The 15151-nt window shown below is 32.5% G+C and overlaps 1 protein-coding gene across 7 annotated transcripts in view; it reads right to left on the bottom strand.

Annotated features, from left to right (window-relative positions):
• The window catches only part of NAV3 (neuron navigator 3), a 503910-nt gene that overhangs the window by 46064 nt on the left and 442695 nt on the right, over positions 1-15151 (bottom strand). For 4 of the 7 annotated variants that reach the window (XM_087968029.1, XM_087968023.1, XM_087968027.1 and 1 more), the window contains 5 exons: positions 14183-14671; positions 10175-10216; positions 7765-7922; positions 6663-6851; positions 5011-5063 (listed from right to left, as the gene is read on the bottom strand). In XM_087968029.1, coding sequence (XP_087824155.1) covers positions 5011-5063; positions 6663-6851; positions 7765-7922; positions 10175-10216; positions 14183-14671 — 931 coding nt within the window. The remainder of the gene's footprint in view (positions 1-5010; positions 5064-6662; positions 6852-7764; positions 7923-10174; positions 10217-14182; positions 14672-15151) is intronic. The other 3 variants (XM_087968025.1, XM_087968024.1, XM_087968028.1) reach the window with 1 other exon arrangement.

Below are 15151 nucleotides of genomic sequence, written 5' to 3'. Positions count from 1 at the left end.
GGGTATTCCAGCTATTTTGAATATTGCAGTTGGACTAATATTTTATCGCTTGTAACTGGGTTGCTTTTCCCCCCAAGTCTTTCCCATCTAAGCCATTCATATGCCTGCTGTTATCAGTTAAGACTGGATCAGTTAATTCTGGAACAAGCAGAAAAGCACTCCTTCTTACATGTTGTTTAAGTTATGATGCTATTGAAAGACTCAAGGATATTTTATGAACTTTAAATTATAATATTTAAAGTAAATGAAGAATAAAGGGGGGGAAAGCTTTTGCCAAAATTTATATTACCCAGAAGACAACGAGATATTGAATAAAGGAAGGTGACTGATTATTACCTAATGTACTATTGAAAGATTGAAAGAAAAAAAATCATCCTTTACCTCTTATGATGATAGTCTGTACTATGAAACATATCCTTGGTTATAATAGCATAGAATTAGGGCACTTTAAAAACATATCTGAAAGGAATAGAAGGCTACTAAATAATATGACTTTGGTTGCCACAATTTAAAAAAGATGTTGAGACTCTAGAAAAGAGTACAGAGAGAAGAGCAACAAAAATAGTTAGGGGACTGGAAGTTAAAACATATAAAGCATGGTTGCTGGAACTGGATATGTCTAGTTTGATGAAAAGAAGAATTATGGTGACATGATAGCAGTGTTCCAATATCTCAGGGGTTGTCACAAAGAAGAGGAAGTCAACCCATTCTCCAAAGCACCTGAAGGCAGGACAAGAAGCAAGACGTAATGGGTGGCAACTAATCAAGAGAAGCAACCTACAACTAAGGAGAAATTTCCTGGAACAATTAATCCATGGAATGACTTGCCTCCAGAAATGGGGATGCTCCAAAACTGGAAATTTTTAAGAAGAGATTGGGCAACAATTTGTCTGAAATGATATAGGGTTTCTTGCCTGATCAGGTCATTAAACTAGAAGATGCCTAAAGTCCTGTCCAAGTCTGTTATTCTGTATTCTGTGTATCATAGAATATTTTTGTACAATTTAAAATTAAATCTTTTGTATGACATTTCCATTTGATCACTACTTCTTCATTAGGAACTGCTCAATTGAATGAGCTTTATCCAGAGCAGCAGGGGGTATTGCTGATCAATGATTATGTCCTTCAAGAACAAATCCTGCTGAAGATTTTAAAGCCAAGAGAATACCATGCCCTTAACAAAGAGTACTTCAAATTCCATTATCACAGCTAGCTCCTCAAATATGATGAAGAATTCTTGTCAAGTAGCTGAAAATTGAGAGAGGAGAGAGTCAAGTTATTGAAATATCAGAACAGTTGTTCTTGACTGATTAATCTGATATGATGATATATGTCTATTATTACATTTATTTATTTATTATTTGATTAGACTGCATGGCTATGTTGGCTGAATGCTGATAACTTTCTTAATGGTGTCAATTAATGCTATTATTAATTATATGATGTAAGTATAGATTGTGAGCTTCTAAACTTTTCAATTTATCCAAGTTATTATGAAAGAGCTTTTCATATTGTCCAAAGTAAACAGCCCAATAATATATTGTATATTGCCAAACCAAAGAAGAGATGACAGCTATATTCTCAACTAAAAGAGATTACCTTCTAGACCCCCATATAAAAGGGGCAAGAAAAAAGTGCAAAACAAACTATCAAAAACAAAACTTACATATTGATTATTCTGAACAGATCATGTACTTTGTTGAATTCTTTTGTAATGTTCTTCTTACATTTTCTGCATATTAATTTTAAAAAGTTCTTGAATTCTTGTGAGCTTGCTTTATTAATTTCAACCAGGTCTTCTGAGAAAAAAAACACCTGGTAATCATTTCAGTGTATATTAAATTGGGAAATTGTTTTCTCCTTCAAGTTTGTATTTTCTTTTTATTTATTTTTAATATTTATAATAGTCCAGGATCTATGATAATTGGTTTAACAATTTCAAAACATAATATTAAGAAATCTATATATAAATCAGGAAGCCATAATATGGAAAGAATATGATGAAATAGACTTTGCAACCTAGGATGGGAAAGGAGTGAGACTAGGCTGTATATTCAATCAATATATTATGAAATATTAAGGGAAGATGGATTGGAAGAAGATGAATTGGGTTTTAACGCTGCATGAAGAACAATAATCTGTATTATACTGATGATATTATTCTAATAACTGAAAGTGCAGAACTGTAGTAGCACAGTGGTTAGAATGCAATATTGTAGATTAATTCTGCCAACTGCCAGCAATTCAATTCCCACCAGCTCAAGGTCGACTCAGACTTCCATCCTTTGAGGTCGGTAAAATGAACATCCAGATTATTGGGGGCAATATGCTGACTCAGTTTACAGAGTCAGAGAGCTGTATGAAGTGGTATATTGCTATTGCTATCTCCAAGTTAATAACAGTCAAGGACACAGTAAAAAAAAGACCTAAAATTAAATATAGCTAAGACTAAATTAATAACATTATAATAATCTTCCTAAAATTGATAATTAATGATATATTCATTACTTAGTAGATGGTGGTAGACAGTATCTACTTTTTAGGATCAACTATTGATAATAGAGGAGGAATCAAACAAGGAATATCCTTCTAACTAGCACTTGGAGTATCTATGAAGGCCTTGAAAAGGTATTCAGATGTCTTAATATGTCTATACCTAAAAAATCAGAATAGTGCAAGCCATGGTATTGCCTGAAACATTTTATAGAAGTGAAAGTTGGACTGGAAAAACAGGATAAGAAGTATATTGATGATTTTAAACTTTGTTATTGGAGAAGATTCTTGAGAATACCATGGACAGCTAAAAAACAAATTAACCCAGAGTTTTCACTCTAAATACAAATGACCAGACTCAAATTATCCTACTTCAGACACATTATTTGAAGATCTAGTGCGCCAGAGAATGCTGTAATGCAGGAATATAATAAAAGGGTGACCAGCAGAAGGTTGATGGATTTAGTTACAGTAGAAATGAATAAGCCATTGGAAGGTTAGATTATAAAAAAAATTATCATGGAGACAATCTATAGTTATGGGTGCCAGGAGTTGACATTGGTGCAATAACAATTTTGGAAACTGACTCTACAGTTTATTGGAATTAGTATTTGATATTAAACCCTATTAATATCTAGATATTTCAAGCATAATATTTTGCACTTAGAACCATCAATTATCAGACATATACTGCTGAATAATGACATTTTCCAACTAAATAATGTTAAAATTCCAGTTTATTATGTGTTGAAACATGAGAGCCAGTTTGGTAATTGAGGCAGCAGGATAGAAATTGGAAGAATATACATTCTAGTCCTGCCTTGGACACAAAGCCAACTGGGTGTCCAGTCACTTTCTCTCAGCCTGAGAGAAAGCCTTTCCAAAAAACCTTTCCAAAAAAAAAACTGCAGGGATTCTTAGAATAGGACACAATTGAACAAAAGAAAAAAAATAAATATTCCAAAATAAACATAAGGACTTTTTTTTAAAACTACAACTAAAATATGTTAACTATTTTGTAAATATTGTGACATTCAACTTTTAGAATGCGATTCTTAAACTACATTAAACATTCTTACCCTGAAAGCCTTATTATAAAATCATTATTACATGAGAAACTCCTAGAAGAATTTGTTTGATGGCCTGAATACATGGGTAAAAGACAATAAAACTATAACTTGCATTTAGAAAAAAGTAATTTTATCCATATTATCTCAAAATTCATAGACAAATGGACTTACACTGTATATGTTTCTAACAATTTTGTAACCTTATGGAGTCAATAACCATATTTTTCAAAAATTGGGCATCCAAAGCATCACGCAAGTAACTTTAATATGCAAGGAAGGCTTGCATGAACAAAAGCATCTTTTCTCCAATGACTGGAACCCAAGTTACATTAAAATGTACATTCACATTGGATTGTAACCAAGCATTTAATTTACAGTAGGTAGTAAACTTTAATCTTGAAATACTCAAATTTTAAAGAATGAAGTTTATAATGAAATTTTAGTGAGCTGTCATAAGTTTATATTGCTTGATACATATAAACTCAAAACAAACTTCCTCCATAAGAAAAAATGTATGACTAATAATTAAAAATCCCTACAACCTGACTCACCGTAAATCATTTTATACCAGGTTTGAAAATTGGGCTGTCAATGCTGCAATTTCCTGCATTGGGAAAGCTCTTTCAGTACAAGAAAAGCAATCCACTGAGTGACCAATTACTGTGCCACTTAATCTTTAAAGTGCACAAAAACAACCCAGAAAGTACAGCACATCAGATATAAGCAGCAAACCATTTTGAACAATTTGCTATCAAGGTAAGGAAGGAAAACAACAAAAGCCACAAAAGGTTCAAGAAAGCAAGGGCATACTGTTTCTGAAACCACAAAGAAGGTATTACATTCAAACAGCAGTAAGACATTTTTGTTGTTTCTTAACCTATGAAGTGTCAATATGTTTCCCATTACAGATTCTATATAAAAGTTTATTATTATTATTATTATTAAAAAGCAATACAATTTTTGGGGGGGAAAGGAAGAAAAGGAAAGTAATAAGTAAAAAGGTGCAAATACGGAAATAGAGAAGGAAATGAAAGGAAAGATAAAAATGGCTTCTGCTCTTAACAGCAGTTACAAGGACATTTGAATTTATCCTCTCTCTCTCTCTTTGTAAGGCTACAAAATAATCTCATTCTTTCTATAATCTATGCTTTTTAATCATCAACCTCATAAATAAGAAATTGATTATTTTCTTTTTTCAGAAAAAAAACTTCATAAAGGGTTTCTAGTCACTAATACATTATTTTCTTTCCTCCAATCAAAAAAGTCAAGTTTTCCATCTCTGCTAATTCTGTCATCTTCACCAGCCACTCGTCCTTTTTTTACTTTTGTGCATATATTAATATCAAAGCAGTTATCAATCTAGATGTTAATGTGTTTTCAAGCAAATTTTAAAAACCATACACAGAATCTACAACATCCAAGTTTTTAATATATGTTAAAGACTTACTGTGGAGTACAGAGAAGAAGTGCTGGAAACTAGTGATAATGAAGATCCATGTACTAAAACAAAAACACCAATGTTGGTATTAGAATGTACATTGATAAAGCAACAGCAGTGATTCCTTGTCAAATTTGATAACAGAACATCTCTTTTTAAATTCAAGCAATTGTCTCCAAGGAGAAAACTATTACAGAGGCTACCTGTTTAGAAATATATTTTTATTCCACACAATGATTTTTCTATGCTTAAAAAAGCACCAGTACACAGAGATTTTAGTAATACATTGCAGTTTTGCCAGTAAGCAACACCATCATTTATTTTGTTCTGATAGGAAAACAGCATCTGAATGTTACCCTTTGGCAAAGCAATTTTTGGTACAGCAAATACAGAAAGTATCAATTGCCGAATAGACTCTACATTTCATGGAAGATAAAAGTTGTTATTGCCAGGCAGGCAGCTTCCACTGTAAATGAGATGGTTCTGTTTTAAAAGTATTGCTTTGATAACACAGCATATGAAAACAATTTTAACTTGTTTGTGAAGCTTAGAATAAAATGAGACATAGCAACCACACTTAGCAATTTGCATTTTTAAAAAGTAACATCAAAAAGTAAAATCAAAAATTCAGACAAGAACTTTGTTGGATTAAGAATTTGGTCCAGATTGGAATTATTATATTGCAGAACAGGGAGGGCTATAAACCTTCATACTTCACTAGTTTATATTGAATATAAACTCCAGATTTATACTGAATTCCCATGCCTGTTATTTATTTCAGAGAATAAAGCATCCATTGGTGTGAATTTTTTGCAATGCAAGTAGCAAGTGTTAAGGCCCATGATATCTATAATAGGAGCATAGGGTTGCTCCTATTGCAAGGTACCCTGCTTTTTTAACACAAATTGACCCAGAGTATTGCTAATTGTTTGCATACTATTAGGTCTTTACTAAGCAAAGCCACTTGGGTCATTGAAGTGATGTTATTTTAAATTTTATTATCTCTATGCTATGATAGGCAATTCATTTGCTAAAAACACAGAACAAAATGAGCTTGGATTGCTGCAGGTGCCAGAATCAAGTGCTCATTAAATATGGGCTGCTGCCAAATCTATGCAGAAAAACAGAAGAAATACCTTAATGTAAACAAAAACAATGTTTTTGTATAATCATGCAATGTGGGTATAAGGAATCAGCACTCATAATGAAAAAATCAAATTGATGAGTGTCATATGATGATAATAGAGATTGATTTTATTTTATATGATTTTGATTTGATTAAAAGTCTTCAGCAACTTGGTAACAGGTGTGATTATGAATAACTGTCCGAGGAAGCATAGAAAAGGTAATGTATAATTGCTGCAACTTAACAAAGGAAAGTGATGAAATGCTGAAAATATTTACAAAAGATAGAATAAGCCTATTGTCTTTAAGGATGCATTGATTGTAATTATTGATAAACTTGAGTATTGTTATGTTTCCAAAGTTCCATAGTTCTATTGAACTATAAAAATAAGAGAGAATTCCAAGCAGAAAGAAAACAAAAATCAGTTAAAATCTATGATTTACTTCTAATATATCTATAAACTCTAATTATGGCTTGGGTTAAACTCTGAGTAATACAACAATTGTTCATTCTACATTGCTTCACATCCTCTTACCTTCTTCCATACTATCTCTGAATGAACCAGAATGACTAATTGCACGAGGTCTGTCCTCTAAGGATGTAGCACTACCACACAACTGAGAATCATCATAGAGATCGAATGAAGAATCTTGTGCAGGATTGCTGTTTGATCTCATCATACTAGGTCCAGAAAGTTTGAACTGGGATAAATTTGTTGGACTTACTGCAATATCAAACAAAAATTTTAATAAGTTGGAGTAAAATGCTATGTATATTCTAGGGAAAATCTATTGAATGAAGTGATATATTGGCTATGTTTTATAAAAAAAATTAAAACCATTTCTAGCATAAATTGAACCTCTTGGTTATTAGAGTATAGATTGTGGCTTTAGGGTCAAATGTGGCTTCACATTTTTAGATGTGCTCCAGAGGTTCTTAACAAAATGTTTTTTTCTCCATAATTGAATGGTAAATTTTTAATGAGGAATTATATTATTTATAAGTAATTAATTACATGTAAAGGAAAATAAAATTTATTTTCTTTCTATGGGCTATTTACAAATAAACCTCTTGGACTAGGCAAAGTTGTATATCTCTGACCATTTTTTCTTAGTTGTAGCAGCTACTGTTATCTAATACACCAAAATGTATTTATAATCTTAAATAGATGGCATTTGATAATTCCAGATACAGAGCTGTTTTAGCCATGATTTGAAATATGTACTTCTTTCTTTTCTTTCCTCCTTCACACACAGGGAACTATCATTTGAAAAATCACTTTCCGAAGGTCTTAAGGGGAAGATATTTGATCCTTTTAATGTTTCTTTAGACAAAACAAGATTTATCTTTTTTCACACAGTGTCATATAGTTTTTTAAACCAAGCCACTATCCGCAGCATTTGCTTTGAAATAGCTAAAACATTTCTGAAAGACTCAACTTATGGGGAAATGAGACACCGATAGGTGAAAGAGGAAATTTTGCAAAACAAAAAACAAAAACAAAAAAACAGCAGAATCTGTAACTGACATGAGAAAACTTAATCTGGAAAAACATATGAATTGCTTCTGCCAAATTAATGGAGGATATGACTTCACTAAAATAGAATAAAGTAACAATGCAAATTATTCCTTCTTACCTAAATTAGAGAAATATTTGCCAGTTGCAGAGGAAGACATAGCTGTAGGAGAAACCAGGGGAGACTGATGTCCAGTGTCTTGTAGACCTCCAGTAGAATGTGAACGTAGCCACTCTTTCCCTTCCTCTTGACCAGCCTGGCGAGATGATGGAGTATACCTGAAACAGATGATGGACAGATTAAAAACATTCACATGCTGTATGCAACTAAAGTGAACACTTACCCAAAGATTAGAGACTGTTATCAAGCATCACTCTCAGTTCAGATGATTTTAATAGAATATTTGAGGTAACAGTATGCCCTTTTTCATATCACCCAAGAAAAAGACAGACAAATCATTAACAGAGAGACAATTGGCATCTAACAGAAAATCATGCAGAGGAAATTGTTCAGAAAAGATTTTAAAACTTTAGAAGACAAAGAAACAGAATCTGAATTCAAGCATAATGACACTTTAAAAAAATAATTGGTGGTGAAAAGAGAACAGTTTTCAGTTCCTATATAATGATAGCTAGAAGAGAATAAATCAACACTATAAAAAGAAACAATTTGGATTTGTAAGTGACACTTGATGGGACATCTTATGAGGGAAAAAGCATTATTTTGTCCACAGAGTGATCCTGGGATACCACTTTACCACTAAATAGATAGATATAAGAAATGAACAAGAAATACTCTCTTGTGAAGAACTGTGTTTGCTGAAACCAACACTTGGTAAACTTAATTTCCATAGAGTTTGGGGGATTGCTGCCAAGGACAAACATGTATTTCTAACAGTATAACAGCCCACATTTGTGATAAAGGCTTAGAAAGTGTTCTGTAATAAGTACATAAGGTCCTTTTAGATAGTCAGATTGCAATGTAGTGCTTACTATTCATATATAATCAAATGTTTTGCAAAGTTAAAAAATGAAGATTTAAAAAAAACTAGTGCTGTGATTTTCACAAAGTCTGTTTTTAAAACTGACTTTGCATCTGCTGTCTTTTGCCTGCACATAAAACTTGCTCTTGCTGTAATAATCAGACCCATTTCTTCATATATGTGGAAACAGACTGTTGGGCTGCTAGACTTTGATAATACTTGATCCATGGGTGGGGACAAGGTTTGCTAAGGTGGGTATATTTAGACAACCAATAGGATAGATACTATTTTTCTACTCTGAAATATATTAGAGATTTACTAAGCTCAACTGATTATTACTTAATATGCATCTCAAGAAAAAATATTTCATTGCAATCTAATATTTCAGTAACTTGACAGTGCATCACTAATGTTAGTCTTGAGATCAGATTTTAATTGACTGACACCCAAGAACAAGGAACACATCATATGTACAGTATTGGCACTGATAATTTTCACAGGAATTGACTATTTACTTTTCTTTAACAGAATTGAAGATGATGTCTTCAGATAAAGAGGAAAAAAGATGGTAAAACTCTCTCCCTGGATTCTAGAAGACTTAATATGGTTCTACCAATTGTAGCATAATTATTTTGAATAAGCAAAAATGTAGGTAAAAGTGTAACTTGTTCTTTTTTAGGATTTTTTTCCATCAGTCTCCTTAGAAAACCCACCTCAAATGCAGCTTCAGTTCACTGAAATATACCTTCACTGCAGCAGAAGAATGCTGTATCTTTTCTACTTGAAAATATTATTATTGAAAACTTTTGGAAACTAAGCAGCAGTTCTTGCTCTCTGAAAGTCTGTTTAAAGCCAGAAATAAAGTAAAACTGTAGGATTCAATAATAATCGGCATGATTGCGGTGGTAAATGGATATTTTTTTATTTGAATAAGAAATAAATTTGTAAGGAGTCAATCTATAAAGAACAGAAAACTATGAGCAGTGGCAAGTTATATCTTTAAAGTGACATTTGAAGCAAAATCTGGGTTCTTATTTCAGATGAATTTGAGGAATCAGTGAAATTGTTATGATCAAACAAAATGCATTTTTAGTGTGTTGCATATTAGGAAGGTGGACCCTAGATCAAAAATAGGACCTGCCCAGTGAATGTGTAAAGCTGTGGAAAAACACTTGATGGGCTTTTGCAAATGATTGGTGGTCAAAGGACCATACTTTGACAATTACTGACTTAGACTGTCAGAGGATACCACCCAAAGCAAAATTTGAAACTTATCTGGAAGTTCCTGTGAAACAGTTGAGCAACTGGGAGAAAAAAAAACAATTTTCAGATATGAAAATATGTTATTACAATTGCTGGATGCAGCCTACCAATTATTCTTATTCTTCTCATTGTCAGAGAAAATATTTTAACCTTTTAACAATCTAATTTCTAAACATAAATGGAAGTACTATTAGTTGTTCACTACAGGTTACACAGTAACAAGAATAGAGAGAAGTTACAGAACAACAGAGAAACAGCAGTCATGCTGAATAAAATATTATATACCTTAATCCCTTTTTGGGCAGTGTATTTCTGTCAAGCTGCATGCTGTTAAAACAAAGAAAAACCCTAAAGACATACAATAAACAGAATACTTCAAAATTAAAAGGTCTAAAAAGGTTTGAATTGCAGATATTGTGTTTTATAAAAACTATTTTTAATGGAAAATCTGTAAATGAGATGTGTTCATACTGTTCAAAGATTCTTCTTTTTTCTTACATTTTTACAATGTTGAAATCATATCTAGCTTTAGTTATTATCTAATTCAGATTCTTATATTGTTTGGGAAGAATGTCTGGATAATACAGATGGCATATTGTTTGATTTCAATTTATTGTGCTAATGTGATTTCTTTCCATAAGCATAGTTTAATATCTAAGTCAGAATTTTTCAAAAGGCAAGTTCATTTATAAAACGTAAATGCATAAAATGCCAAACATATCTTGCCATCTCCAATTCTCATGAAATTTGAACATAGAAAACAGCTGAAAGTTTAGCATACCACCCTACAAATTATATGTTGACAGGAGAGCCTAAACAAATGAACTGGATTCAGATATGATTTTAATGTAAGCTCAGGATGGCTAAGTTGTTCTGAGTCTAGATTTCTTTTCTCTCTAGATCTGCCCAAGACTTTTTTCCTTGACCATTAGTTAAGAAAGGACAATCTGTTTTTAGCACCTGAGAATTTGCAATTTTATCTTCTTTCAGGTTTTGATGCTCAAACTACAGTCATGTTCTGTATGTCATTATATTTTGTTGGCTACTGATATAATAGTTATGAAGCATATAACGCCAACTGTAAAACCAAGATAGCACTAAAAATTAGGCTGAAGTTTGAAAATTAATCATATGGAAAGGTCTTAATTTTTGTTGTGATGAATTTTGTACCTAATGAACAAATCAACAATTTTTTTGAAAAAAGCTAAACCTCCTATAGAAAAACAAAAACAAATATTTATTGAAAACAATATAGATTTTTATTATTTAAAATGCTATAGATTTTTCTTATGTTTTAATATTACATTGTTTCTAACAGCTTACAGCTTTAATTTATAAAAACAATTTAAAAGATAATGTATAGTGTAGTGTATTTTTTTCAAAACAAACATAGAAGTTCATTCCTAGTATCTAATGTGGTAGATAAATATGATTTTTAATTTTATATTTGCTTTCTTGGATCTCCTGACATAGCAAATACAAAACCTACCTCTTTTTTTTTTTTACTAAAACAACAACTATCTGTCATCATGTAAACACAAGTAAAGCTTTCCTTCTATTTGAACAGCTGAAAATAAATTACAGTCCCCATATCAAAAAACGAATCTGTTGGATTACTGTGGCATCCTTAGTGCCAGACTTGGTTTGACAATGCAAAGACAAATTGATGAAAGAAGTAATAAAATGTGTCCTGAGCTGTGGACTACTTCACAATGTATATGAACAATAACTAAATCAATCATATTTGTGTTTTACTTGAACAGCAAAAAACAAGTGACCACTAAATCTGAATATTTGTCTGTCAACAGACAAACTTCTCATATGGCCTAATGCTACATCTTTTTCTTGATAGCATGAGAGTAAGGGATCAAGGACTGGACTTAACATTTGAAGAGAAACCCCACAAGAAGGGGTGGAGCCAGATAAAAATGTGAGAGGATGTTTGGAAAAAGTAATTGCCTGAATGGATGTAGAAGTCATAATCTGTACATATTTTATTCTATTCTATTCATATATTGGCTTGTTATTGACCAATATTTGTGCATGAGTGCCAATATCCTATTTAAACTTTTCAGTGGAATGTGGTTGGAAAAAGAGAAGAACTTTGTAAAGATGGAAGATTGTCCCTATGTACTTATTAAGAGAAGATGTAGCATAACCCATATGTCAGATCTTCACACAGAAGAGGATCAGAAGATAGCCAAAACATATTTACTGCAAACCTTGCCCAGAGCTCATCTTGGAAAATAAAAAGCATACCAAACTCAGGGCTCCAATTAATCAGCAAGGTAGAAGGGCAGGTATCACAGGAAGATATACATGAAATAAGCCATCCAGAATTCCTAAAGCATTAAGATGAAACAAAACCCTGTAGAAAGAGGAAACTTGCAGAGATGCTGGGGCAATTCTCTGCAATAAAACCTAGGAGTTAAATAAAGAACCTATTTAAGATCTTAAAGGAGATAAATCACAACTCTGATCACTAGGCCTGGCTGACTGAAAGAAAATTTTAATTAAATAAATTTGCTACATTGGGAGTATCGTTTACAAAGTCAAAGGGATGGGTACCAAACAGTTAATTGTGTCCATCAAGTTTTGAAGGTGTATCTTATGTTCATGATGCTGAAATAGACATAAAAGGGATACAACTAAAACAAGATCCCTTTTTCATTGATTGCATATAGGAATATCACCAACTATTAAAAAATATTCACTACAACATCTTACTAGTTACTTATTTAACAAAATTATATAGCTGTGCAACTCACAAAACATGACTTTGGGTTGCAATTTTTTAGTAAAAGGTAAATCAAACAGATTCAGTAAATGATGAATGATTATACCATATTACACCAGATATGTTAGCAATACAAATGAATGTTAAAATATTTACTATAGTATAAATAGTAATAATGTATTACACTATGGTAAATATTTTAAATATTCAGTGGTATTCCTGATATGCCTGGTCAGGGAAAAAACTCCTATACAATTAAATAATTGTTTTCTATGAGCATAAGCTATTTAGTTCAATATTATTGTCATCTATTTGCTGAATACTTTAGTATTCCAGTCTGGAGCAGTAGAGAAAATGGTTTTTTGCCTACTATATCTTCAGATATGTCTATGAGAAATATTGCAGCCTGTGTTGGACAGCTTATGCAGCTGTTGCTGTGGATCTGTATTAGTTTATGCTGCTTGCTTCGTTTTCTTTCACATTTGTGAAGACAAATATAGCATACAATCAATAGTCTGGAAAGCGGAGGTATTCCAAGAAGAAACAAATCATTGGTGTATGCATGTATACATGCACACAAATTCATGCAACATAATACATAGAAATACTGTGAAGTGAAGCACTGAGTACATAATACATAGTTTCATGAGAACTCTCATATTTGAATCTCATATTTGCCAAGAACACATCAATTTGTTTTGGTCTCACAAAGACTTGACAAAAGTTATTAGCTTCTTAGCACAACCACAAGATGTCTAAAAGGTCTCCTTCTGTATTAATTCTTAACTATGTTTATTTTCAAACACCATTTAAATGCTACATTTAGCCTTTCCCCAGCTGGTCTCCTCCAATCAACTAAACACAAAAGGCTAAATCACCCTGCTTGTTAGAACTGACAAGAGGTTTGCAATTCAACATTTCTAAATGTCATGAGTGAGAGAAGGTTGTTGAACTTTATGAAACTGAATTGCTTCTGTATTGATTTTTAAATGTATTATATACTTCTTTTCATAAAAATAAATATAATGTTTTACAGTTAAAACTTTCACATACAAGATTAACACTATTCATGGCTACAGTTAAACAATTATGAGCTTTGGGTAGTGTGTAATTATTTTAAAAGGAGACTTTCTACAGAAATCTTCAGAGAGAAGGAAAGAGATTATTTATATAATGCTACCCCAGACAACAACCATTTTGTAGCTTCTGCCCAAATTCCAAGCACTAATATAAAGTAAGCTAGAATTTATGAAGCACAATTACACTGTTACATATAATATACATTGGCCAGGTTAAACTACTTGAGATTATCCTCTTTTTGCAATTTTGAGAATAATCTAAGCAAATGAAGGAAAGAATCACTATTTTGAAGCCATGGCGACTGTTAATTTTATTTATAACACCACTATTTTCTAAACGTTTCCCAAGTATCTTAATTTCAAACAGTCATAATTTAATAGATTCTGTAGAAGGAATCTATTGAATGAATTCTTAGGCTTTTTTCAATCCTTAGTTTTTCAGAGACCCCACCCCACCCCAACCTCAGTTTGACTCACCTTTCTGAAAGAGTAGATCTGACACTTCCAGTTCTCATGAGCAGGCTCTGAACTTCTTGAGTGCTTGTGGTCAATCCAGAGAGGGAGCCATGATGACTAAGAGGGAGATCAATAGATTCAGAGCTGGTGTGAAGGCTAGTCATTGACTGGTAACTTGGTGTATCTTTACTACCAGCAGAAGAACTACTCAGGTTTGCAGCCCACACAAGACCACCTGATGTAAAAGAATGGGCTGAGGCTGGACTTGAAGCCAAGGAGTGACTTAGGCCTACAGTATCTGTATTTAAGTCCGAGGGCTTATTGAAGAGGGGGCTACTGCTTCCACTCTGCCCACCTGCACTGCCCATGCTACCTGTACCTGAAGATGGAGATTCCAGACTGCCTTGCCGAGCTAATGTGGTACTAGGGCTAGGCATGGCAGATGTAGATTTCACGCCTTCTGTATTTGGTGCAGTGGCAGCTTTGCCACTGGCTTTGGCACCAAACAACCTGGAAGCAAACCAACAACCTAAATGTTAGAAACCAAAACTTCACATCATAATATCTGGAATATCAGCACAAGTTACTTTTACATTTCTCACAAGAAAATTCATTTTGATTATGCATTATTAGATGTCATTTTAAAAAAAAAATAGTTCAAGAGCACTCATTCAAACTGTCCTTTAAGAAATATGGATCGTCTCACAGAGATAATAAAGTCAAGTTTATGTAGATGCCTAAAAAGATTAAATGTTCATCAAAGCTTAACAAGTATTTCAAAAGCTTAATCAGAAGATATTTTAATAATTAAAATATTATAACATGATTACAGACAGCTACGAAATCAATATTTTTCTCAAATCTGAAATTAGGTAAAAAATGATAATTTCAGTTTCTTTCCAAATGTATCTATGTATGAAAGTTCAGTTTTATTTGTCTCATTAAATTTATTCTCCAAGCCCGCTCCAGCAGTCCCCAGCAGAATAAAAT

This window comes from Notechis scutatus, chromosome 6 (genome assembly GCF_049901735.1).
Source record: "Notechis scutatus isolate UNSWTSFEM ecotype Mainland chromosome 6, rNotScu1.2, whole genome shotgun sequence".
In the NCBI taxonomy this organism is placed as follows: domain Eukaryota; kingdom Metazoa; phylum Chordata; class Lepidosauria; order Squamata; family Elapidae; genus Notechis; species Notechis scutatus.
This window is presented reverse-complemented; position numbering and strand designations above follow the sequence as displayed.